The sequence below is a fragment of the Myxine glutinosa genome, chromosome 13 (assembly GCF_964187855.1).
Source record: "Myxine glutinosa chromosome 13, kmMyxGlut1.1, whole genome shotgun sequence".
Lineage (NCBI taxonomy): Eukaryota > Metazoa > Chordata > Myxini > Myxiniformes > Myxinidae > Myxine > Myxine glutinosa.
In genome coordinates, this window is record NC_136273.1 from 70,859,999 (window position 1) to 70,887,991 (window position 27,993).

A 27,993-nucleotide genomic window follows, 5' to 3' on the forward strand; every position below is an offset into this window, starting at 1 on the left:
GCAACAAAATTTCACCATGCCTATTTATTTCACATTTAAATGTCAAGCAAACACAATCAGATGCTATGACGTCATGAGGATTCTCAAGAGATGCCCACATTACAAAACATATATATGTATTTGTAATAAAGGGTCTTTCATCAGTGCCCAATCTGTCAAAATAAGGTTTAAAATCTACAAACAAAAGGTCTGGGATAAATCAATGCAATCACATCTGTGATTTAACTAATGTTGCAAATTCAAAATTTCAAAACGATTAGGTAAGCTTTATGACCACAAGGACGATCATGTACAATAAGCCCCCAAAAAAATAAAAACCTAGATGGAGTAATTCTTACAACAGCAGAGGGCGTACAAGAGAGCCTACACACTTGCACAAAAGTGTCCTAAAGTCAAACGGTGACTTTACACACACACAATTACAAATGCAACAATTGTTGCGAGGAAACGTAACCATTTTTATGGATTCTAATGAAAACAATTGTCAATGCATTTTAAATGAAAGGATTTTGAAGCAAAAACAAACAAAAAAACAAACAAACAAAAAAGAAAAAAAAGAAAACGTGTACCCACGTCCTCCTCCCAACCCCCCACCCTTCAATGGAAATGAATCAAAACAAATCAAATTGTATATTATAAACATTGTGCTTGGCCAGGAAATTAAAACAGAACCTTATGGGGTCGTGTCAAGGTAAATCTGATCACATTCACAGGTGGGGTATGGATAATTGAACACGAGGCTTCACAATCGAACATTAGGAGGCTTCGCAGGTGGGGGATGAAGAATAATTGGACATTTTGAGGCAGTGACCATTATAAAACAACAGAATCCTGATTGTTAGAAAAAAAAAAGACAACAGGTGATTATCACTCAAAGCACCTACGATGCAAAATTACTCATGGTTAGACTTCAGCAGCTGTTTCGAATCACAAACAGAATATAATTTTAAAAAAAAATTAAAATCTCATACAATTAAAGTTCACAGGAAGCAATTATCATATTCAAGTCAACCAATTGGAAAGTGCAGGAAGTCTGAGAAATCACGTGGGAATAGTTTGAATGATTATTGATCATTTTGAAAAAAAGAAGTTGGAAAGGCCAGACGGCCCGAGGTGTCAAGTTAAATTTAAATGCTCGTCCGGCGACAATCCGTAATGTTCCTTGTTTTCCTCAAACAAGGCTTTGAGTTCTGTCAAGTAGCGTGAGTGAAGACTCTCAATCTGCTCCGCAGAAGGGTTTGCCACTTGTGGAACCAAGATAGGATGACCCACTGGAGAAATGCACACATCCCAGCAAAGACCTTCATATGCAACAACATTAGTCCAAGCTTGACATGCTAAACACAAAGCAATGCATGTCGGAGTAGGTGAAGGTAAATGAGAGAGCTGGGGGTATAAGAGGGTCACAACAAAGTGGGGAGGTTGAAGAATGTGGAATGAGAAGGAAGTAAAGGAAAGGAGATTTGCTTTTACGTTGTCTGGCCTGGGTTTAAATCCAAACCCAGCTATAAACCGTCATCCCAGTGTTTCACAGGAAGGGCAATTCATCAAGGTGTATGCCCTCCCTCGGAGGGATGTTAAACTGTGCGTCGCATTTACTGACATTAGTTGGTTGACATGAAAGATCCCACGTTGCCGTTCGCGAATAGGCGAGCTGTGGCCTGTGCACTGGACAAATGACTTATTCCTGCCCCAACTACTAGTCGAGCATCAGGCCTGATCACCGAGTTCGTGAAAGACTTAGGGCAAAATAAAAAATCCCTCAGATAACCCCACAAGAACAAGTGAATAATTTGCGCCGTTAAAGAAGAAAAGGAAAGGAGTTTGCAAAAACAAGAGCGAAAGGAGGGAAAGGAAGCAGCACGTACGAGGTTACAAGGAGTTGGGGGGAGTTCACAAGTAATGAATGTCCTTAAAAGCAAATACATTTCCACTGCCATACACCTGAGAAAAGCAACACCTTACCTACAGTGTAGATGGGCTTGCGGTATGGAAGTAGACCAAAACTGTACTGAAAGACCCCCCGGGCATGGAACAGAGGCATTGCCACCCCCATGAAAGACTGCAGGCGGTCTTGTACTCTGCGCAGCAGAGACCCATGGGGGTTTGGCACCTGCTCAAACAGATTGTTTTCTCCAAAAGAGTAGACTGGCACCAAAGTAGCCCTGGAGAAGTGGGTAAAAGTGAAAGTTCAGAGCCAGGAACAAACAGTATCCATGCAAAAAACGTTTCAGAATTTTTGCATTGTCTCTCCTTCAACCAGTAGAAAAGCTAGTCAAAAATGATGGGTTTGATCAGTTTATCCGATGGTACAGCCGAGTGAGCGTGCCAAATTAAGAAGCCTTGGCCTAATGAATTTTTGAGTCCTCTGGAGAGAGAATGGCGGCAGAGGGAATTTTGGGTCATCTGGCTCCTTTGAGTCAAGTATTTCAGGTTACAATTGTGGGTGGTGTCTGATCAGCTGTCAAACTAATGGATAAAGAGCAGACATACATACATACATCACAAATGCTTGCTCCTGAAGCGTGGTGCTACGCACGCTACTTGCTTACCAAGGGGGAAGCGGACAACGCGGTAAATTAAAAGTCTTTATTGAAAGAGCCCTACTGTAGCACTGGAGTGCTCGGGGCTGCGCACCCCGTATATATCCTGAGGCCACACCTACCCCTCGGGCATGGCTGACGCCCACTTGGTGCGCAGAATGATGCCATCACGCCAGTGAGCTTGCGTGTCCGCCACACGTGCCCCCCCAGAATTCCCGCGCACCTGGAGGGTCAGTTTGCGGGGCAAACGGATGACCCGGCCGAAGCGCCCTCTGGCGACTGGCGGCGCCCGGGGTGCAGGGATGCCCACTGGAATGCCTCCGGCTGCACCCGGGATGGGTGCAGGACCGGGGGGGCGGCATGCCGGCGGGGCTGGGCGGTGCCGGGGGTCCGCCCGCAGAGGGGCGGCCCCGACGTGGGGGCCGAGCCACCGGCGGTGGGTGGTCCATGTTGAGGTGTGCCGGCTTGAGACGGTCCACGGAGACGCGGTCGGGAGTACCGCCGATGTCCAAGGTGAAATGTTTCACCCCGGTCTCCAGGACGCGGAAAGGCCCGTCGTACGAGGGCCGCAGTGGTGTCCGGTGGGCGTCGTGCCCGACGAAGACGTACTCCGCGGTGCGAAGCTCCGGGGAGACGTGCGTAGGTGGGTGCCCGTGGTGCGCCGTCGGCACCAGGGCGAACCTCCGGGCGGTCTCCTGCAGCACGGAGCGCTCCTGCGCCGCGGACCATGGTGCCGTGGAGGAACTTGCCCGGCACCCGCAGCGGTTGTCCTTGGGCGCCGTCCGGAGGCCCAGCAGGACCCAGGGGAGCCTGTCGACCCAGCCGCCGTCGCGGAGGGTGGCCCGGAGCGCGGCCTTCAATGAGCGGTGGAACCACTCGCACAGGCCGTTGGCCTGGGGGTGGTAGGCCGTGGTTCGGTGCAGCTGGACCCCGAGCCCCCGCCCCCCAGAGCTCCGAGGTGAACTGGGGGCCGCGGTCGGACGTGATGTCCGAGGGGGCGCCGAACCGGGCGACCCAGGTGGTGATGAACGCCTGCGTGACGTCCGCCGCCGTCGTCGCCGCCAAAGGCAGGGCCTCCGGCCACCGGGTGGTGCGGTCCACCATTGTGACGACATGGGTGAAACCCCACGAGGGGGGCAGAGGTCCCACCAGGTCCACGTGGTCGAACCTATGTTCCGGCACCGTAAACGGGGCCAATGGGGCCTGGGTGTGTCGGTGCACCTTCGCGCGCTGGCACGCGAGGCACGTCCTGGTCCAGCCGCGGACGGCCTTCCGGAGGCCATGCCAGACAAACTTGTCGGCGACCAACCTCTGGGAGGCCTTCGTGCCCGGGTGGGACAGGCCGTGGATGGCGTAAAAAACCTGGCGCTGCCAGCCCGCAGGCACGATGGGGCGAGGCCGCCCGAGGGAGACGTCGCACAAGAGTGCCGTGCCCGCGCCGTCGAATGGCACCTCGGTGACGCGGAGGCCCGTGACGGCGGTCTGCAAGGCCTGGACGCCGGGGTCGGCGGCCTGGTCCGCCGCCATCCGGGCATAGTTGATGCCGAGGTGGACTGCGTGGGCGACGGACCGGGAAAGGCAATCCGCCACCGGGTTGTCCTTCCCCGCGACGTGCCGGATGCCCATCGTATATTCGAACACGGCCGAGAGGTGACGCTGCTGCCGGGCCGACCACGGCTCGCTAACCTTGCCCATCGCGAAGACCAGTGGCTTGTGGTCGACGAAGGCCGTGAACGCACGGCCCTCGAGCAGATGGCGGAAGTGCCTGACCGCCAGGTGAAGCCTGAGCAACTCACGGTCGAAGGTACTATAACGGCGTTCGGGCAGCCGAAGCTGCCGGCTGAAGAACGCCAGCGGTTGCCAGGCACCACGCACCCATTGCTCGTGCACCGCGCCCACCGCGTATTCCGAGGCGTCGGTGGTGAGGGCGATCGGTGCATCGGGCGCCGGGTGCACGAGCATGGTGGCGTTAGCCAAGGCGAGCTTCGCGCCGCGAACGCCGCGTCCATCTGCTCGGTCCAGGTAACGTCACCTTTGCCCGGCTTCCCTCGGAGGGCCTCGTGCAGGGGGCGCAGGAGCTGGGCGATGCGGGGCAGGAACCGATGGTAAAAGTTTACCATGCCCAGGAACTCCTGGAGCCCCTTGATCGTGCGGGGGCACGGAAACCCCTTCACCGCCTCCACCTTGGCCGGTAGGGGGACGGCCCCGTGCCTGGTGATGCGGTGCCCCAAAAAGTCGATGTCGGCGATGCCGAACCGGCACTTGGCGGGGTTCACGATGAGGCCATGCTGGCCCAGGCGTTCGAAGAGCGTGCGGAGATGGTGGAGGTGCTCTTCGCGGGACGCACTGGCGACGAGGATGTCGTCCAGGTAGACGTACACGAAATCCAAGTCGCGCAAGACGCTGTCAATTAGTCGCTGGAACGCCTGAGCCGCATTTTTCAACCCGAAGGGCATCCGAAGAAATTTGAAAAGTCCGAATGGCGTGATGACGGCCGTCTTCGGGATGTCCTCCGGCCTGACGGGGACCTGATGGTAGCCGCATATGAGGTCCACCTTTGAAAAGAAGGACATGCCCGCCAACCGGGCGGAGAAGTCCTGAATGTGGGGGACGGGGTAGCGGTTGGGGGTGGTGGCGTCGTTGAGGCGCCGGTAGTCCCCGCACGGTCGCCATCCCCCGCCGGGCTTTGGCACGATGTGGAGCGGCGACGCCCAAGCACTCTCGGAGCGCCGCATGATGCCGAGCCGCTCCAGCGTAGCGAACTCCGCTTTAGCTACCGCGAGCTTCGTCAGCTCGAGGAGGCGTGCCCGGGCGTAGACCGGTGGCCCGGCGGTGGGGATGTGGTGTTCCACCCCCTGCTTGACGGCCCCCGCCGAGAAGGTGGGCCGCGTGAGGGCCGGGAAGCCGGCGAGGAGGTGGGTGAATTCGTCCGCTGCCGGAAGCGTACAGATCAAACTGGCCAGAACCGAACCGCCCAGCAAGCCGCTCGGCGAGCCGCTCGATGAGCCGCTCCGGGAGCTGCTCAACAAGCCGGGCAGCGCGCAAGCGAGCGAGCTGAACGTCTCGGCCTGGACGAGCCTTCTGTGCTTTACGTCCACCAACAGCCCATTTGCACACAGGAAGTCCGCGCCAAGCAATGCCATGGGCACGTCGGCAGTGACGAACGACCACCGGAAAACCTGCCCTCCGAACCGCAGAGAGAGGCAGCGTTTTCCGTTTGTGCGTATGGACGTACCGTTGGAAGCAAGCAGCGTGGGGCCCCGGCCCGCGGTTTGCTTGTCGGACGTACCGGCGGGAATGACACACCCCTACGCTCCCGTGTCGCACAGGTAACGGCGCCCGGACAAGGTGTCCGTTATGACCAGTAGGCTGTTTGAACGGCCGGCGCTCAGTGCCACTACCGAGGGCCGGCCCGGGCGTTTCCCGACCTGCCAAATGAGCACGGCGGGCGACACTGCCGAGCCTCGTGGCCGAACTTTGTGTGAAACCGGCACCAGGCTTGCGGTTTTTTTCGTGGCAGCGGAGGTGGGCGTGGCGTGGCGGCCACCACGAGGCACCCCTCGGAGTAGAGGTGGTCACCCACAGGAGGTTCAGCGGCCACGCGGTGCGTCGCGTAGTAGGGGTGGTCACCCGCAGGAGGTTCAGCGGCCACGCGGTGCGTCGCGTAGTAGGGGCAGTCACCCGCAGCAGTTTCGGGCTCGGAGTAGGGGCGCGCAGCCGCAGCCGCCGCAGCCCCGGGAGCCGCACCGAAACTCACCCGTGTGTCTAAAGCCACGAAGAACTTGTCGGCCTCAGCAGCGAGAGCTCGGGGTTCCGTTATCACAGAACCGGCCAACGCGAGGCGTACTCGTGCCGGCAGCTGGCGTCGAAATAGAAAATCCAGGGTTTCATCGCCCAACAGCGACAGCATATGGTCCATTTGGACCGACGGTCGCGTGTTGCCGAGCTCGGGGAGGTCCAGGAGGCGGTCGGCCCGTGCGTCCACCGTGAGGCCGAACGTGGCGAGGAGACGACGCTTGATCGCCTCGTACCTGTGGTCGTCCGGCGGGTTCCTCAGGACAGACACGACCCTGGCGGCTGTGCCGGGCCCGAGGGCGGTGACGACGTGGTAGTATCGCGTCGCATCGCCCGTGATGCACCGAAGCTGAAACTAGGCTCCTGCCTGCACGAACCAGAGCTCGGCTTGGGCCTCCCAGAACTCAGGGAGCTTGACCGCGTTGATTGCCATTGCTATAGAGTGTTCGGATGGTCAGCGACGGCTGATCCAACGTCAAGGTCACCAAATGAAGCGTGGTGCTACGCGTGCTACTTGCTTACCAAGGAGGAAGCGGACAACGCGGTAAATTAAAAGAGGTTTTATTGAAAGAGCCCTATTGTAGCACTGGAGTGCTCGGGGCTGCGCGCCCCGTATATATCCCGAGGCCACGCCTACACCTCGGGCGTGGCAGACGCCCACTTGGTGCGCGGAATGATGCCACCACGCCAGTGAGCTTTCGTGTCCGCCACACTCCAATATATTGTTACGGACCGCGGATAAGATGTTAATTTGCTGAGCAGATGGCGCCGCGGCCCGAACTGTTTTTACAATGACTAGACCCGATCCTGAAACGTTGGCCAAATCGTGCCACAGATATTCAATGAGGAAAAGACAAAGACACGGATGTGAAGAAGAAGAAGAAGAAAACAAAAAGGGTTTGCAATACGAATATAATTTATTACTATGTACAGGACCAAAGAAACCAAGGAAGAAGGAAAGATAATAAAATAATTTACAGAAGAAATCAAGGAGACAGTGCAATGCTAGCTTACCTACAGTCTTAATTAACCCAGGACAAGACACAAAACGGACGACAATCAAACTCACACGAATGGGGAAATGGCAGGCAGGAATGGAAGGACTGGTAGGAGAGGAAGGTCCAACGGGAACCGGAGCTGGAGCTTGATCCTGCACGGGACGTCAGGCGGGACCTCGACGGCCACCGATGCCACCGCAATCTGGCCCCCGCGTCGCAGCGGGTCAAAACTGCGTGGTCTCAAAGCTGGTGGTGGTGGTCTCCAAGCTGGTGGTGGTGGACTCCAAGCTGGTGGTGGTGGACTCCAAGCTGGTGGTGGTGGTGGTGGACTCTAAGCTCATCTGCCATCCCTGGCGCAACTCCTTCGCACTTCTGGACTTGCCCTCCTCTGCCGTCTCTGGCGCACTTCTGGTTTCGCACTTCTGGACAACCACCTTCGACTCCTTCTCATCACTGCTTTCAAAGGCTTGCGCGCGCGCTTTTTATAACGCCGCCGGCGATCAAGCCGCCGGCCTCTAGAACACGCCCATCGGTGAGCTCGCCTCGGCCCTGATTGGTCGGCCCGGGCCCTCTGGCTCCACCCTTGATGACGATGGGCGGCACCGCCCAGGATTCGGCAGCTTCTCCCCCTTCTTCTCCAAGCCTACCTCGTGGCTAATGGAGTCACGGTGAATGCAGTTGGCAATTGAGGCTTTGGGAATGGGAATGAAAGGGGATCTATCTATTTGAATTCGGTGCAATGGAGTGTCAATTAATTTCTAGACAAATCCTTAGCCTAATACACAGAATAAGGAAATAACTACCAACAAGGAGGAAATCTATTATTGGCTAATCGTGATTGTATATGACCTAACTACGGGACGCCCTTTGACCTTTATACACAACTGGAGGCAGGAGGGTCCACAATAAAACAATTAAAAAAACACAATCCTCATATCCACAACAATATATATATATATATATATATATATATATATATATATATATATATATATATATATATATATATATATATATATATATATAACCTTACTTCCAATCAGGAAGATCAAGGAATCCATAATCGCAGTGGATACAAAATCCTTCCTAATCTATATATATATAGTGTAACGGTTTTGAGAAGTGTAATGAATTTGAGAAGTGTAACGGTTTCTGAGAAGTGTAACAATTTTGGAGGAAGTGTAACGAATGTGAAAAGTATGGTTTTGTTGTGTGTAACACCCTCGTAATGTAAATAATGGTCGCAGCCGTCCTCCTAGTTAATTCCATGAAACTTACACACAGGCCACGATATATCTTTTTAAATAGTGTATTTCCTTATTCTATGTAGGCTAAATATGTGTTTCCCACTAGATTGACTTTGCATTGTATCAAACAAAATAAGCGTAGGCCCTTTCAATTTCCCCAAACATCTCCGCTCTCCAAAGTTCCTTTCAAAAGGGGTGCGAGTGGTGTTCAATCCCGCAAGCCGCCATTGCCCATGTGCTCATCTCGGAGAAGAGGGGGGTAGGAGCCGCCAACTCACAGGCGTGGCACGCCGTCATGAGCAAAGGAGGAATCGGACAGCCCTAACAGCCAACCAGCACCGCGGTTAGCGACCCGGTAGGCGTGCCCTCGCAGCCGGCGGCTTGATTCCGCCCCGAGTGATAAAAGCGACGGGAAGGGACTGCTTCACCAGATGGGAGATGAGCGAAGAGGTGACATGCGAGAGGAGCTGTGAGCTGAACTGTGAGCTGTGAGAGGAGAAACGCTCCAAGCCAAAAAGGAGAGGTACTTGGAAAGGAAACAACCTTTGGAGAGACGCGCTGAGAGGAGGGAGACGGCTCCACCAGAAGGAGAGGAGCAGGTGTGACCGAGCCAGCGTGTGACGTCTACAGTATCAGCAGCGTCGACGCGACCGAGGGTTTTCCCGCCAAAAACGCGAAGGATTGAGAGCTGCTACCTCCGACCCTGCCTCCCTCTCCAGCAACCCACCTCCGCCATCCCTGCCTGCAATTTCCCCCGTGTAAGTGTGAACGTCGTCTGTCCTGAATGTTGTCCTGGGGTTAAGTAAATTGAATAGTGTAAGTTAACGATTCACTGTGTGACTGCTTCTTCCATCCATTGCTTGTGTGTGTATAATAAATCTGTTCTTCCTCCGTACTCTGTCTTCTTCTTCTCTTTTCCTTCTCTTTCGGTCGCTTTAGAGGTTTCCCGATTGAATATCTGTGGTGCGATCCAGCCAACGTTTGGGTTCTAATCGGGGAGTAACTGTTCGGTCGCGGTTGGACCATCTGCTCGGCCCATCATAACATCTAAACCGCGATCTGTAACAATATATATATATATATATACACAGGTCATTTCACCAGGTTGGGTCAAACTGTGACTTCGGCATAGTTAATGTATGAAAGAGGCAAAATATCACAGAAATTATATGTTTTCTGATGTAAACTGGTTTGTGGTAAAAGGTGTGCGTATGCTTGTATATCTCATGAACAATACAACATTTTAGAGAGAAATACTATATTTTACATTTGAAAATCATACTGGTGTCCAGCGCAAAAAAATGGTACCAAAGTGTGACATTATTTCTGTGATAGATTCAAATTTACATTTAATGAAGAAAACGTTTAGACAATAATCGGCAATACTAATGAATAGTAGGTCAGTAGCATAGACGTGAGTGTGCACAAGTCTGAACATTACATGTCCTGTCAGTGCACAAATCATGTAATCCCGTTGTGGGGAAACAGACGTAACGCATGGTGTCCATTAATAAAAATCCTCGTTACATCAACGAACCGGCCCATTATCAAGAGCCCTTATGATATTCGTAGGTCTAGGTAAGTTTAACGACTTTAATTGAGGGGGTTAATACAGAGAATGATGGTATGAAGTTTTTCTGAAACGCTTTTATTTTTCTTTTTTTTCTTTCTTTTTTCCACCAACTCGTAAAAAGAATATTTGCCACGTGGGTGTCTTGTTGATTTTTGTTACGTCGGAGTATTTCATCACCTAAATTATGAAGAATAAAATTCACACCTTCTCCAGAAATGGTATCAACCAATGATCGTATTCTTTGAATGGTTTTGTGTGTGAGTTTGTGTATATATATATTGTTGCGGATAAGAGGACTGTATTTTTTTTATTGTGTGCTTTATTATTATTATTGTTTATTCTGCGTCTCTTGCCTCCGGAGTTGTGTAAAGAAAAAAAGGGTGTCTCGGTAGTTATTCCATGAAACACCACATTGCAGGACCCGATAAAACCCTTGTTCAGTAGTTTATTTCCTTATTATGTGTCTTAGGGTAAGGCCTTGTCTTCCATTAAGATGACACTCCATTGCACCGAGTGAAATAAGAGTAGATTCCCTTCCTTCCCATTCCCAAAAACCTCCATTCCCCCTTTCGTCGATTGGCAATTACATCCCCTCCAATTGCCGCCATTGACCACGAGGCAGGGTTGGGGAAGAAAGGCGGGTCCCCACGTCGTCAGAGAGGGGAGGAGTGAGCCAGCCCCACTCGACCAACCATGAACAAGGGGTTTGGCTTGAGAGGGCGGAGAGAGAATGCTTGGGGGAGGTTCGCAAAGGGTGAAGGGCGGGGCCTATATAACCCGCCGCGGGGCGTTCCCGAGAGAGACATGAGAGTGGCGAAAAGGAGACAAGGAGATGAGTCCAAGAGAGTTGCAAAAAGGTCCAAGGCTGAGCTGAGCTGCGTGGTGAGGTGCAAAGGAAAGAGCTGGGTCGTCAGAGCAGAGCTGAGTTGTGAGGTCCAAAAGCAGAGGTCATCCAGGGAAGCGCAAAAGCCTGCTATTCGTCACCTTGCTCGCCAGCGGCAGCGTCTACAGCAGCAGCAGCAACAAAGCTCGCCAGCCGCTTAGGGGCCTGGACGGCAGTTCGGAGCAGGGCCGCGAAGGAACGGCGGCTGCAGAACGTGTGGATCGTGCTGCCGGACCCAGTGGACTTTCCTCTCCTTCCAGTCAATCCACTCTGCAATTCCCCGCGTGAGTCTGTGTCTTCGTTTGTTCTGTCCTGGGTATTAAGTAAGCCTGTTAGATAAGCTAGTAATTTGCACTGTGTCGCCTGCATCTCATGTCCCCTGTAAATAATCGTGACTGTTCTTCTTGCTTGTGTATGTGTACATAATAAACCCCGTTACTCTTCTGTACGTCTTCTTCTTCCTCTTTGCATTCGGTCGCTTTAGAGTTTTCCAGATTGAGTATCTGTGGCGCGATATGGCCAACGTTTGGGTGAATCGGGGAACAACTGTTCGGCCGCGGTTACACCACCGCTCGGTAAAAAATAACATCTAATCCGCGGACCGTAACAATATATATCGTGTACACGTACACACACGCACACACACACACACACACACACACACACACACACACACACACACACACACACACACACACACACACACACACACACACACACACACACACACACACACACACACACACACTTTTCTCTAAAATAGTTGAAATTGACAAAAGTATTTGACAATTCTTTATTTTACTGTCACAGGAACTTTGTTTTTTTTTATTCAGAACTTAATATATCCTTTTAAATCAGAAAATAAAAAGAAATGGCATAGACAAAATCATTAAGATCCTACACTTAATATTTGGTCGACCTTAATATTTTTAATATTGCGACCTTAATATTTAGACTTGATATTTGGTAGCACAGCCTTTGGACAAAATAACTGCAGTCAATCGCTTCCTCTCGCCGTGAATGAGCTTCCTACACCTCTTTACTGGCAGTTTGGCCCACTCTTCTTGTGCAAACTGCTCCAGTTCTCCAAGATTTGAAGGGTGCCTTCTCCCAACTGCTGTTATCAGAACTCCCCACAGGTGTTCAATGGAATTTAGATCTGGACTCATTGCTGGCAACTTCAGAACAGTCCAGCGTTTTGTCTTGAACCATTCCTGGGTGGGTTTTGAAGTGTGTTTAGGGTCATTGTTCTGCTGCAAGACCCATGACCTTCGACGGAGACCCAGCTTTCTCACAATGGGTTAAACATTGCGCTCCAAAATGCCTTGGTAATCTCCTGATTTCATGATGACATGCACACATTCAAGACACCCAGTGCCAGAGGCAGCACAGCACCACCAAAACATCACTGAACCTCCTCCATGTTTGACTGTAGGGAGGGTGTTCTTTTCTTTGAAGGCTTCATTTTGTTTTCTGTAAGCATAGAGATGCTGTGCTTTAACAAAAAGCTCTAATTTGGTCTCATCTGCCCACAGGACATTCTCCCAGAAGGAATTTGGCTTGTTCAGGTCTGTTTTGGAAAACTCCACTCGGGCTTTCTTATGTCTCTTTCTCAGCAGCGGGGTCCTCCTGGGTCTCCTCCCCCTTTCATCAAGTTGGCGATGGATTGTGCGAGTTGAAACTGTTGTACCTTGTGTCTGAAGATAAGATTGAATCTGTTTGGCAGTTGATCAAGGTGCTTTCTCCACCATTCAAACAATCCTTCACTGCAATCTTCGATCAAGTTTTCTCTTCCGGCCACGTCCATGGAGGTTGGCTACAGTGCCATGGGCTTTACACTTCGATAGCATTGAGTACGGTGGACAATGGAACATCAAGATCTCTGATCATCAATTTGGATTCAGATCAGGTCATTCTACTCTGGACATGCTGCTTCTGCTGTCTCAACAATGGATAGAGGTCCTCAATGCCAAACAGGAAATTAGAGCCGTCTCCCTTGACATATCACGTGCCCTCGATACGTTCTGGCACCCCGCTCTGCTCACCAAACTCTCCTCCTATGGAATCCATGGAAATCTCCACGCATGGATTGCGGACTTCCTCTCTGGTCGTAGTCAACGTGTGACCCTGAATGGATTTCTCTCATCTCCCCTTCCTGTTCAGGCTGGAGTTCCCCAAAGCAGTGTTCTGGGCCCTGTGCTTTTTCTGGTCTTCATCAATGATCTCTCCAACTCTGGAAAATCCTCTCTATCTCTGTTGATGACAACTCTCTCTGCCACTCCATTCCTCATCCCTCAGATCAGCAGACTGCAGCCTCCTCACTCTCTGCAGACCTGGACAAAGTCACAGACTGGTCAAACAAGTGGAACAAGTCTTTCAATCCTGACAAATCTCACACTCTTACTACGTCTCTCCGAAAAGACCGACTGGACAACCCTCCCATCTACTTTCTCAACAATCCTCTCCAATAAGTTCTGTCAATCAAGCTTTTGGGTCTCACTATCTGCCTTGATCTTTCCTGGGAAAACCACATTTCCAAGCTGGCCTCCAAAGCCAGTCGCCGACTGGGCATCCTCCGTCGTGCGAAGTCCTTCCTTGGCACACCTGAGCTCCTCACCACATACAAGGCTTTCATCCGCAGCTCAATGGCATACTGTTCTCCCCTCTGGGCCGGTGCTCCTGCCTCACACCTAGCTCGGCTTCACGCTGTTGAAACCAAAGCTTTCAGAATCATTGAAATCTCCCGTGATGAAGCTAACTCCGAGAGCCTTTCACTCACTCACCACAGGCAGGTTGGTGGTCTTTCTGTCTTCTACCGACTCCTCTTCAGCCTTGCTCCCCCAGCTCTCTGTGCTCTGTCCCCCAAATATTCCTACAGGTCACACAAGATCTGCCAGCAACCCTCTTATGGTTAAACTGCCAAAATCAAGACTCCTCACCTTCACTCTTTCATTACTCTTTTCTCCCACCTCTGGAACAAACTCCCTCACTCTTCAATCCCACTCCTCCCTCCATGTCTTTAAAACAGCTGTTCACCACCATCTCTTTTCTTCCCCCATCCAAAACCTTGATGTTTTCTACCCCCGATCATTCGCCCCAGATCCACTTTTTTTGAAATATCAACTTCTTTCCTGGAAGTCCTTGCAGTGTCCAAGTGTTTTATACTTCAACCCTTCACACGCCTCCTCCCCCTAAGCCCTCTCCCTCACACAGATCTCCCGATGACCCTGCTCTCAAATGTTGTTTGTGTGTTTCCCACTCTCTCCTCATCTTGTCTACCGCTCCCCTTATTGTATGTTTTATGTGTCCGTTTGATTTTTCTTGTGCGATTAATGTTAGCTCTTTCACGAGCCTCGATCTTGTATACAAAAAATAAAAAAAAGTGCCAATAATATTGTTGCGGATCTCCTCGTCGGCCTTTCCCCTTACCAAGGGGGGGATTAGTCCCCTTGTCTTTGACTAGCCGACGGGATCCGGGGCTATGACGTTCCTTCTGGTCGGCGTTAAATAGGGTTGTAGGCCGAATTCCTATTACCTAAGTACCAAAAATCCCTGGTGTTGGGCTAGCGGCTAGGGTGCCAGCTTAGGATCCAAGGATCCTGGGTTCGAATCCCGGTCGATCGCTGAATTAACGGGGGGTTGACTCAGCCTGTCATCCTTCCGAGGTCGGCAAATTGAGTACCAGTACACTGGTAATTCCCTGTTTATCGTAAAAAGGTGACAAACAGGGTTGGCGGCAGGAAGGGCATCCGGCTGTAAAACATTGCTTCAAAAAGGGGACCAAAAAAAACAACAACAACCACGGTCCCCGAAAAGGCCAACACCCGCTTTGCGGGGAAAAATGGCCTCTAAACGGTGGTTTAAGTACCAAAGCCGCCCAGGAAGCAATGAGATAAGCCCCGCCCGAATCACGGTTATAGGTGGAAACGCCGAGCGATAGCGAACCGTGACCCGAGCTGTTAACAATGACTAAACCCGATCTGAGCGGTTCTGATCATGCCACGCTTACCCAATGGCGGAAATCACTGATACGGTCGAATCAGGAAGAAACAAGGAAGAACAGATGGTTTATTTACACTATGCACGTATATACAAGGATCGGATGCAGAGACACAGCGCAGCTTAATACAGTCTTAACTTATCCCAGGATACGGGCCCGTTTCACACTCGGACACACTCACACGGGGTTGTAGAGGGTCGGGTTGATGGTCCAGGGATGATGGCATCCAGGCAGTTCTCTGGTCTCCGACTCGCCCCGCGAAGAAGATGGTCAGGGCGGCAGAAGCTCCCGCGGGTCGTTGGCGTGGATCGGACAATTACGGGGCGACAGGTAAGGCTAGCTGGGCGGTTACTTGCGACCACGGTCGCGTACGTAATAGATGAACCGGGCTTGGCGGTTATACTTGCGGTCACGGCCGCGTACGTAATAAATGAACCGGTGCTATATGCGCTCCCAATACAGTTCAATGGCAAAGCGCCTCTCCAGCAGAAGTCCTCTCACAGAGCGCAAATCGGGCAAGTCCTCTTACAGTGCGCTCTCCCAACAAGTCCTTTTGCACGCAAGCTCCCTCTGCAAGTCCTTATACAATGCGCTCTCCCAACAAGTCCTTTCACAAAGCGCGATTCCTTGCAAGTCTTTTTACCATGAGCTCCCTCCAAGTCCTCTTCAAGGGCTTTGTGCGCGCTTATATAGGCACGCCCTTACCACGCCCTATCACGCCATGTCACCCGAGCCCTGATTGGTTAATGGCTCTTACCGTCTCCCGCTGCCGCTCCCCGACCTCAACGCCGGCCCCACCCTCTCTCAGGCCTACCTCGTGTCCCTTGACTAGTGAGCATCCTAATGCGAGGTGCAGTAGCCAAAATGGGGCGCAGGATGGATGCTGCCCAATGAGGTAGATTTGGAGGATGGAGGCAAAAATGAACGGGACCTATACTTATTTCTTTTACACAATGCAGATGATACTAGGGAAATGGCCTTATCCTCACATACTATGACAGATACTATGACATCACACATACTATGACATAACTAATGTTCTAAATGGGCCTACGTGTTTGCTTGTGGACTAACTAGGGGGCAAACCTTTAACCTTTAATGATGTTATATTTCCACTCTCAAAACCGCAACAATATTGTCTGGGCCATTTTAGGATGTCTGTGTGAAATAAGCTAAGATTTAGCAATTTTTTCAGCTTTTTTTGTTTTGTTCCACTGCAAACCAAAGAAATACATATTTGGATACTAAAATATTTCTTAATTTCCACACTTTTCTGGAAGAAATGGTGCATTATTTGAAAAAAGTGCAAGCATGCCAATATTTTTGGCCATGACAATATATGTGTTCATTCATCTCGAGTTGTGCACCGCATTACATGCAAGGATATTGGTAGAAGGAAAAGGTAAAACATAGGAGATGCCTTGTGTTGCAGTGTTTTACGTTGGAACCAGTAATGATGTCTTAGTAATTCTTACCCAACCTTGAGCACCAACTTGATGAAACCCTTACGATTCAGGACCTGCAAAGTGTGCCTCCCGGGCTGCGCATCCAGACTTTCTGGGGCTCCGCCAATCGCCAGCACGGCCACGTTTCCACCGCCGGGCCGGCTCAGGACCCACGTGGCAGTCTGTTTGTCAGAAGGAACCAATCCTGGAATAACAAACAGAAATAAATAAATAAATAAATAAATAATAAGAGGGGAAAAAAGCAGCTTCAAAAGTTTTATTTTCCAATGAAGCTATTTTAATCCATTATTTAATAGAGTACATGTGACCACTTTTGCATTTATATTGCAAAGTACATCCAATGGAAAAGCATAAGGTATGCATGCACCTCAAAAGTTGGTCAGTTTGTATCTACCCTCGTCCCCACCCCCTTGTAAACCCTGACCTAACCTATGTGGCTATGCGACAAAGCGAAAACTCAAACACCGACAGAAGAATGGGGTTCTTCAAACAATGTCTGACTAGACTTGGCATCTGTTCTGAAACAAAAGAAACCCAAACAACAAAATTATCAACAATCACAAAATCCCTTCTTTAGTTTTCAGAAATCTTCAATTATTGATTAAAGCTACAACAACCCTGCCAACCTTCCACTCACCTCACCAACCACTCCAAAATGTAGTTGTTCGTACACAGGACTTCCAGTGGAGAAACTAGCTCCAGTGCATCAAAAGTTCCTTACAATATTCTAGCTGAGCCACCACAAACGTTAGCCACCCACCGCCACACATGAGGTAGTCACGGAAGAAAGGCACACGGAACCACAGAGGAAGCATGAGGAGATGAGGCCGTAGACCAGGGAAGATCTTGGAGAAGCCGGTCGCCTCTGTGCCAAAATTACAAAAGCCCCCGGCAACCAGCACACCGTGAGGGTGGAAACAGAAGAGGTAGTTCTTGTTTGGAGGCAAGTCCACGGTCTTTACAAGCTGCCATAAAGATGTGGGCACACAAAATGACAAGTCCAAAGCAATCAGTCTCAGCTCAAAACTAAGTCACACTACTCCAAACATCACTCCAGATCAACAGGCAAAAAACACCCACATGGACAGGGAAATAGTCTCTGAAGAGATTCCAAATTCTCCAGTGCCGCGCAAACTCGACACGACGCCCCCCTCGCCGTGGGGTCTCCCAGTCCAGAAAGAGCCAGCAGGCGTACAGCGCTGGAATCCACCAGTACCGTGACAGTAACAGCACAACAAATATTGCTGCACAAATCTGGGCTGTGAAGACGATGATGGGCGGGGGTCATCGAAACGTAAAGATAACACTCATTTCTCAGTCATGAACAAAAGTTGATGGCTCACCCTATTCAACTATATAAAGCATCACATGAGTGGAGACAAAAATTACAACAAAGATAGAAGAGATTAAAATATGCCAGTGAGAGTTTTCATGCTCGAACTATGAGGAACGTCATTTCAGGTTTCTAAAAAGTCTGCAGTCATTCATTGTTAACAAGGTCCAAGCTGCACAATGCTCACCTGGCTTATCATACTGGCAATTCCTCTCAACAAAAGGCTCAAGGATGATTGAGCAAAAACAACCGGGGAATTGAGGAAGTTTTGGACCGACAGGAGAGCAGCTCAAAGATTACTGGTGGACACACAAACAGGGTTCGATCTTTCCGGGCCGTGCGCTCAGCCTTTTTGGCTGGGACGTTGACCGGTCCAAGCGTACTACGGCTGCTGAAGAAGATCGTTATGGGGTCGATTTATGAAAGTGCTAAGGGGCAAGTTATAAAACACGACAGGTTTTCTTCAAAATCAAAGCAACAACGAGCATGACTAATGACCAAAATGATGAAGCAAAACCTCAACTGCTCCTGTACGCATCACATACTGTCCCAAATCGACTGGATTCTAAAGTCCAAATACCACCAGCATCCGTTTGCACACAAATACAGCAGCTCACGTCATCCAAGGCATCCGGCATTTCAGCAAGCTTCATATTTATCCAAAAATGTCCCCTTTGAGTGATTATTTGCGTTTTGATTCCGCATCAGTTGCACGAGAAGCAATTTTGTTTGCAACACAGCAGGGCCACGCGATCAAAGTGACCTTCGGCAAGGAATCTGCAGACTATAGTGCCCAGGTTCTAATTATCCTCCCCAGGGATGAAAGAAGGTAGGAATGTGATGAAGTGAGGAAGTGAGGAAGCGGTGGGGGTGGAGGGGAGTGGGTTAGAGGGAGGCCGAGCTTGGCAAAGGTTGGGAGGTAAGGGAAGGTGTGTGTGTGTGTGGTGTGTGGTGTGTGGTGTGTGGCGTGTGTTGCAGGACCTAGGGCCCAGAAATGCAGACACTTCACCCCAAAAATCCCATATTGACGATGAATAAAAGTATGGTATAACCTTGTCCACAAGAGCTGTGCATTGCCCACCTTCACCACACACCCAAACCCCTCACACCCTTTCATGCTCTCAATATCCATACTCATCTAATATGTAAAGAAGAAAGTTTGTTTGTGTGTTTGATTGTTCATTTATGCATTCAGACCCTGCAGGAACCAGTGCAACCAAACGATCTTTCATCTAGATTCTAGAAGAAGGTCGAGGGCCATGTTTGGATAAAAACAAAACTTGAAAAAAATATTTATATTAAAATCGGTCAATTAGCCTTCAGGCCTCAATCCAGACTTGTGCCAATACACCGTTTTCTCTGCCACGTGGGACTTTTTCGATACCACGTGGGGTCTTAAAAGGTCTTAAACATCTGTAGGATCTTCGAGTGTCAAGGGATATAAAGGTAGAGATGGGTCTGGAACTCGCACGGTTCATTGTATAGAATAGATTTATGACAAAGGCCCCTCACACACCGGTGAACAATTCAGCAAAACCATTTACAGGAAACAGGCCGACGAGACGATTTGGTATGCCGGCAACTTTACCGAGCGACTCAAAAAAGAGCGACAATTCACAAGGACAAAATTCCATTATTTTGCCCTCTAACTATTTAACCACAAATGTTCAGATTGGAACACAAACTGCAGGAAGTTGGTGCAACCCAGACCTAAAAGGGCATTGAAGTCTTTCCAAGGGTCAACTCGGTGGGTGTATCACAGAACAGGAAGTATACAGCACCACTGAGGCATGTTATACTTATCGAATAATTATCAGGTAGTTGAGTTCCCTGCAGAAATACATTCCAAACTACGACTTACCCAAGACGAGGAAAGAGAAAATCCATTGCAAGACCGCAACCGTTTGAAGTCGTCTCCTCAGCGGGAGGTTCAGTGGAGCAAATTTGATTTTCATTTTGAAGAGCTTTGGGCACAAGAATACCAATGATTACCACTCACATGAAATTAAACAAATGATAATTTGCAATACCTTATACTCTGCTCCAGTTAAAAGAAAAATGTAGAATTGCACAACTTGATTGGGGCATTGCGAGCGCCAAGCCAGGCTGGTTGCATCCAAAAGGGCCTTCAGCAAGTCAACCCAATGCAAAATGTGGTATCCATGGAAGCTTAACATCCAGAGCGATTGTGTTTAATACTCAAAAACATGTTACAAAAGGTTGTTTGATTTAGTGGTGGGAGGGGGTGGGATTGAAGGCTGGAGAGGCAAGAGGAGATTGAATGGAGGTGGTATGTGGACAGATGAGAGAGGAAGAGGGGCAGAAGTACAACTCTGCCTTCGATACACAATTTGTAGATAACCCTTCAATCAAGCCACACTTGCATTCAAAGGAAAGGTTAATAACATTTCGGATTTGATTTTAGCACAAAACAACAAGAAAGCAAAATAAAATAGAGGGAATCCAAAGCTCTCAATTGGAATATCATGAGAAGGCCAAGGCACAAATCCTATTACTCTCACACTGCAAATAGGTCGGTGGCCTCTCGTCCAGGCCAGCTCCCTCTGCTCTTAGGCCTGTGACCCTCTTGTGCTACTCCAGAATGCACATATTCTTCCAGTAACTCGCCCGTTGTTTATACTTCCAAAATCCAGGCTTGCTGCACATCACGACTCATTCCAGCTGTTTGTGGAACAGTCTACCTGAAGAGATCCAATCAGGCTCTCCTTTCCCAAGTTTCAAGTTGGTCCGACACTTCCACCTCATGTTATTCACCTCCGCACTTTCCCCCAGCGCCAGTTTCCTTCCCTACTCTCTCCCCTGTTTTTCTGACTTGCGCTCTCCTGTAGCCACATTGTCAATACATTGCATTTTTCTCCTGTCTAGGTCGTGACAACCACGATTCTCATTTCTACGATACTGTGAAGATGGTCTACAGGCCACTCGCAGCAACATTTGCTCCAAGAAGGATAACAGATAGAACTGAACTGCCAAAGTTGTGGTGATAGAGGTGGTGTGAACACGGGTGTAGTACTGGTGAACAGGTGATTTTTTTTTTTTAGCTGAACAGTTTCCTTATAGTCTTATAAACAAGAATCATGCTATTAGGTCATAGAAGTACCCCTAATTATTGAAAAATTCAAATTTTCTATCATACATGCCCCTCAATAACCGGAAGTAGAATTCTTTGTTATAACTTTAAATTTGCATCATTCTTTTGGGCTGAAATTTGGACAGGATATTCAGAATATCACTTCCTTTAAAATGATGAAGGCTTTTGTTTATAGGAGTAGCCATTGTGGATTTATTGAAGGACAACCAAGTTTTATCTGGTAATTGGCATAATTAGCTAATTAGTGAACATTTGACATAATTTCACAAAATCCTCTCATCAGGTAGTAGAGTAACACATGTATAATACATGTACCAAGTTTTGTGTGAAAAGAATGACAGGTGACATAGAAGATAGAAGTAGAAATGTGTTCTTTGTTTTGCCTTGTTTTTTATTGACGGTCTAATTTATGCAAATTATATGCATGTAATATGACAAGGAAGCGTTGAAACTGGTCTGAGTTAAAGCCAAGATTATATCTTTCAAGAAAAACTGAAAATTAGATATTAACTTGACTTTGTTTTTGTGTAAAGGCCTCTCAAAGGTACCTATGTAGTTTTCTCAATTTTTCACCAGTACTGCACCCTTAAGTGAGCTACTGAACAGATCCCCATCTCACTGAAGAGTCCCTCAATGGACTAGCACTAGACCAACACCCCCTGAAAGAGAATATGTCTCACCCTCCATCCATGGAAGATATTGTAAAGGTAATGAAAGCAACCAGGCAGGGCAAAGCTCCAAGATCAGAAAGTTTTCCTGCAAGGAAAATAACTCGTCAAAAAGCGAACCGCACTGTTTTAGCCAATCTGGATGCAGGAAAAGATCCCGCAGGATTTCAAAGATGCAAACTGTCTCCATCTGAAAGTGAAATGGGTCAAAAAGTATATTTATTTATTCGTATGCAGCCTGTGGCTGATTGGCTGCATCATTTTCTGGGGGCACCATTGTGCCGCTGATGCAATGCCCCCTTACCAGCTAGCTGGTACTCATTTCGATGACCTTGGAAGAATGACAGGCTGAGTCGACCCGTCTTGTGTTAATTCAACGGTATGACAGCGGCTTGAAGTAAAGACCCAAAGATCTTAAAGCAGCCACCTTAACTGTTTAGCCAATATTAGGATGCACAAAGTGGATGTGGAAACTACAGAGCAAGAGGCCTTCTTTCCATCATAGGAAAAGCCCACACAAGAATCCTGTTGTACAACATTGTGGATGAAATCCTTCCTCAATCCCAGTGTGGCTTCAGAGCCAAAAAGGCACTTCAGATATGGTTCTCTCAGCTCGGCAAATACAAAATGCAAAGAACACCAAAACAAGTATGGGCTGGCAGGGTAGTGTAGACTGTAGAGGTACACTTGTCTCTAAGCTGTTAAGCTTGTGTTTGAATCTTGACCCAGCAAAAACTGTCATCCTGGTGTTCAATGAGGGATCATAATGTGGGCTGTCCATATCTCTGGCACCCTGAACAAATTACAAATACCTGCTCTAACACCTATAGGGGGCACCGCACCAGCAGAACAACCGTGCCCCTAGAAGACGATTCTACCCGCAGCTATGTGATGCATACGAAAGAACAAGATGACCTGTATGTGCTGTTCTTTGGTTTCATCAGAGCTTTCGATATTGTAAATTGTCCTGGGTTGTAGAGTCCACTTTCAAAATGGATGTCCTCACAAGTTTTGGAAAAGTCCACAAGTAATAAATGATGAAACAGCAGGCCATGTCTGCTCCATTGGTGAGACGAGGACCTGGTAAATCAGGTGAAGCTCATGTCGAGCTGTTGATAGCACTGCCCTGAAAGCTGTGGAGAAATGTATCAATCTTGGAAGCATGCTGTCCATCAATGCCATTATTGATGAAGATGTCTATGCTCACAATCAAAAAATAAGCAAGCATTGTTTATGGCCATCTCCATGATCGTGCCTGGAAGTAAGAGAGCATCAAACAAAGAATTAAAATCTATGAAGCAATCGTACATATAATCCCCCTCAATGATGCTTCGTCCTGGGCCTACTAGACACCATGCCCAAGCCTTGTAAAGTTTCCTCCAAGGATATCTCTGCTCCATATTAGGAATTCAATGGGCAAGACAATGACCAACGAGGTAGGTGTTTGAACATGCAGGACTCAATAACAGAAGCCACTTTGCAGAAAATCCAACGAGATGGGCTGGACATTTACACCACAGAAATCCTAAGCAGATCCTATATGGGGAATTGGCTCGTGGCAAAAGATCTCAGGGTGGTCGGTACAAGCACTACAAAGACACTCAAGGAAAGGCCAAAAACCTCAAAGCCAACCAACACTCTGGGGGAGCAACTAGCAGCTGATAGGCCTCATGCTGTGAAGGCTGGCATACAACACAGAAGAGCAACTGTGCCAGGCTCGTAACAGCGGAAATACAGAACTGGTGTGCCAGCACCTTCCAGAAATGCCAACTACTCCATCTGCCACGTCTCTGGACATCGTTGCTAATCCTGCATCGGACTCTTCAGCCAAGAAAGGACCCGTAAGGGACCAAACCAAGCCATTTGCAGCAAGACGTACTCAAAACAAGATTTCAATAAAGACCAACTATCTCCTTAGTCTTCCGTAAGCAAAGATCTTCCACAGAAAAAGGAAGAAGCTTCAAAAAGAAAGGAATAAGTTATTAAAAATCTGAAAGTTCATATATAGTCGTTGGTTGAATCCTTTCCAGTGCCAGTGCTGTTAGAGAAGTCACATTGCAAGGAATACAACGGGTGGTTTATCATTGCCTTCACAGCGGGAGTCCTCAGGGCAGGAATTTGTAATTCGTCCAAGATGTCAGCACACAATGGCGTACTCTTTGCCAGAGACATCGTGACTAATCCTGCTGTCAAACGAGTCCACAAGTTAATGTCCATCCGAGAGAGGGTGACGCAACACCCTGCCTGTGAAACACCATTCCGTTTGTCGAGGTGTCGGGAATCAAACCCAGACTAGACAGCGCAGAGGAAAGTGCACCAATTCTGGAAGAGGAGCAACCACTCATTCCACGGCTTTAGATGCAATGGGGGTGCCGAGGCAGTTTTCCTTGGCTTGGGGTCACATTCCTTGATGGGTGGCCACTCCGACACAGTACACTCGAATGGCTCAGTCATCCCAGTAAGCCGGTACTCATTTGACTTCGGAACTGGATGACAGGCTGGGTCAAACCAACTGGTGTTATCTAATGGTACAACAAGGGCTCAAACTCAGGACCCTAACATCCTAAACCAGCCAGCTTAACTAGGCAATCATCAACTCTGGACCATCCTGCCAAAACTATAGATCCTTGGTATAAAAGTGGAAATTATATCAGAAACAGCAGCAAAGTTGAGTTAACCTCTCACCATTGGATCAACAAAAACTCACATTATCTGAGAAATTTGGAACATATCGTTAAACTTTGTAACAATTAACCATACAAAGGCAAAGTTCAAAACTCCAAGCGGGTTTAATAAAAACTCAAAATCCTATTTGATGATCAATAAACTATCAACTAATTAGACGCAGACCATTATACTACCCTTTAGGGGTCCTCACGTGTAGGACACGACATTTTTAGCTCACCTGGAACAAATTTCATGTGAGCTTATGCGATGGAGCATCATCCGTTCATCTGCAAACACTTGGAACTTCTTCTCCGAAACCGCTGATGGGATTGCGACCAAATTTGGCACAAATGATATTTCTGGGTGTTGTGACTAAGTTTGTTCACAGCATTAAAAAAAAAAAAAAAAGTTGAGGTTTAAGGGGGTTTACCGGGGTCAAAGTGCATCCAGGTTTGACCCCCCCCCCCCCCCCCCAATTAGGAATTGGCTTTTTCCTCAAACTACACACACTATTTCGATGAAACTTCACCACAATCTTCACCACCCGTGATGTACTAAAGTTTGTTCACAGCATTAAAAAAAAAAAAAAAAAACTGCCCCTTTGGGGGTTTACGGGGCGGGCTGGGGGGGTGCTTCCCCCTCAAAATAGGTATTTTTTGTTTGTTTAAAGTCTTATGATTATGTTAGTATGATTCTACATGCTGCCCTGTCTTCTAGCAACCATTGAAATTGGTTAAAATACCCTTAGTCGGTGTAGTTTCCTGTTTATTCTACCAGGTGAGCGCCAGAGGTACTACCCCTATGTTTTCTTGCTGGTTTGGTGCATAAAGGACTTCAGTGCACTTCACGCGTAGGTCGAGAATGCCATTCGGCCCATCATGCCTGCACTGCACCAACACGAGAAACAATCACCCAGCCACACACAAGCTATCTTCAATGAAGTCCTACCAATATCCCCATACCCATCTACCGTGCCTCCGTACCCATCTTATCGCCACTTACACTCATCTACTCTTTCTGCGCCAGACTGGGTGGTGTAACATCCGAGCGTCCGCTCTGTCTGGGAGGTCAGCGGTTCAACCCCGGACCAAGTCATACCAAAGACTTCAAAAATAGTCCGTGCTGCTTACTTGCCTGACAATCAGCATTTTAAGGATAGAGCACAGTCAAACCGCTGGGAAGGCAATGGCAACCCACCCAGTGCAAGTCTTGCCAAGAAACCGCTACGGCAGGACCGATACTCTGTAGAAAGTTTGGTACATCAACACAAACATATCAACTCATTCCTTTCTCTTGTTTTTCCCTTCCTCTTGGTTCAGCCTTGTTGCCATGTTCGAGTTTGAATCGAGCTTCTTCACTCCCTGCATGCGTACTACCCCCATTACTCCCTACATCCCCATTACTCCCGACTACCCCCATTACTCCCGACTGCCCCCATTACTCCCTACTGCCCCCATTACTCCCTACTGCCCCCATTACTCCCTACTGCCCCCATTACTCCCTACTACCCCCATTACTCCCTACAACCCCCATTACTCCCTACTACCCCCATTACTCCCTACTACCCCCATTACTACCGACTACCCCCATTACTACCGACTACCCCCATTACTCCCGACTACACCCATTACTCCCTACTGCCCCCATTACTCCCTACTACCCCCATTACTCCCTGCTACCCCCATTACTCCCTGCTACCCCCATTACTCCCTACTACCCCCATTACTCCCTACTACCCCCATTACTCCCTACTACCCCCATTACTCCCTACTACCCCCATTACTCCCTACTACCCCCATTACTCCCTACTGCCCCCATTACTCCCTACTGCCCCCATTACTCCCTACTGCCCCCATTACTCCCTACTGCCCCCATTACTCCCTACTGCCCCCATTACACCCTACTACCCCCATTACTCCCTACTACCCCCATTACTCCCTACTACCCCCAACTACCCCCATTACTCCCTACTGCCCCCATTACTCACAAATACCCCCATTACTCACAAATACCCCCATTACTCCCTACTACCCCCATTACTCCCTACTGCCCCCATTACTCACAAATACCCCCATTACTCACAAATACCCCCATTACTCACAAATACCCCCATTACTCCCTACTACCCCCATTACACCCTACTACCCCCATTACTCCCTACTACCCCCATTACTCCCTACTACCCCCATTACTCCCTACTACCCCCATTACTCCCTACTACCCCCATTACTCCCTACTACCCCCATTACTCCCTACTACCCCCATTACTCCCTACTACCCCCATTACTCCCCACTACTCCCTACTGCCCCCATTACTCCCGACTACCCCATTACTCCCGACTACCCCCATTAACTCCCACTATCATTCTGATCCCCTCTCTCAATCTTCCACTCAACGTCTCACTTTAACCTGCTGGTTTTCTTTTCCCCAACCTTCCATTTTGTTGTTCCATCTCTTCCACGAGCCTCGACTTGTGCACACGAAAACAAAGAAACACATCATTGATCAGGGATAACAAAGGGTTATTAATATTATGAACAAAACTTTTTCTTTTCCACGTAATTAAAGACAAACGTGGTTGGTGAAGCCATAACAACTGAAGCCTCATTGGTGGAATGAAAAGGGAAATATTCAAACCAAACTGGTAACCTTAGTTGCCTGCATAGAACAACACCACAACAACAACAACAACAACAACCTCAAGCAATTCCGCCACTCACTCAATTCCCTCTCACCTCGTACGAACGGACGGACCCCCAAATCCCCTCTCAAAATGCAACACAAAAACAAACTTTTATGGAAACTTACTTGTTTGTAGCTTCTGTTCTGCACAAATCACTTCTTCTCACAAAGTTGTTGCAAACCTGCTGGCACGACCTTCGGCTCCACACCTGTTCCCCATTAACCACACGCACCCCCACCCACGTCTGTGTTTGGCAGTTCAGCGGTTTCACACCTTTTCACGCCCTTTGTATAGTTCGTGAGTCTTCGTATCGACTCTTCCTCGCCTGTATGTATAATACCATAATCTGATTGGTTAAAAGCCTGACCCCGGCCCCAATAACCACGCCTCTGTCCCCGCCCCTTAATAAAAACGAAGCCACCCACATCACATTCCGCGACACTAAAACGATCCGTTATTCCCCCCAACTCGCCCTGCTCCGTGACCATTCCTATCGATCTGCATAACACCACCGCCACTACAACTACAACTACTACTATTATTATTATTATCATTATTATTACAACTAACATCCATCACGACCACTAGTACTACTCACCACCACTGCAACTACAACTACAACTACTACAACTACCACTAGTACTACTCACCACCACTACGACTACTACAACTACAACTACCACTAGTACTACTCACCACCACTACGACGACTACTACAACTACAACTACCACTAGTACTACTCACCACCACTGCAACTACAACTACTACAACTACCACTAGTACTACTCACCACCACTACGACTACTACAACTACAACTACCACTAGTACTACTCACCACCACTGCAACTACAACTACTACAACTACCACTAGTACTACTCACCACCACTACAACTACTACTACCAGTACTACTCATCACCACGACAACTACTACAACTACCAGATACCACTACTCACCACCACTACAACTACTACGACGGCATCCCTTCCTCCCCGCATTGTTGCATTCCCAGATTTAGAGGG

The 27,993-nt window shown here is 48.7% G+C and overlaps 1 protein-coding gene across 1 annotated transcript; it reads right to left on the minus strand.

Moving 5' to 3' along the window:
- Positions 1 to 9: 9 nt before the first annotated feature.
- On the minus strand, positions 10 to 27,993 carry MOGAT2 (monoacylglycerol O-acyltransferase 2). Its single transcript, XM_068102956.2, has 7 exons — positions 27,095 to 27,993; positions 19,700 to 19,802; positions 17,586 to 17,764; positions 17,266 to 17,470; positions 16,515 to 16,689; positions 1,966 to 2,165; positions 10 to 1,271 (listed from the first exon to the last, which is right to left on the minus strand). The coding sequence occupies exons 2-7, from the start codon at positions 19,791 to 19,793 to the stop codon at positions 1,117 to 1,119; spliced, it is 1,008 nt and encodes a 335-aa protein (XP_067959057.2). The 5' UTR covers positions 19,794 to 19,802; positions 27,095 to 27,993; the 3' UTR covers positions 10 to 1,116.

Bases quoted from the DNA above. Each gene is read 5' to 3' on its own strand.
- MOGAT2 (XM_068102956.2), bottom strand. From the start codon at position 19,793: ATGAAAATCAAATTTGCTCCACTGAACCTCCCGCTGAGGAGACGACTT. The intron at 2,166-16,514 runs GTAAGAATTACT...CCACTTCTCCAG, and splicing joins AAGTTGGTGCTCAAGGTTGG to GGCTACTTTGGTGCCAGTCT. The intron at 1,272-1,965 runs GTAAGGTGTTGC...GCATTTCTCCAG, and splicing joins CAAGCCCATCTACACTGTAG to TGGGTCATCCTATCTTGGTT.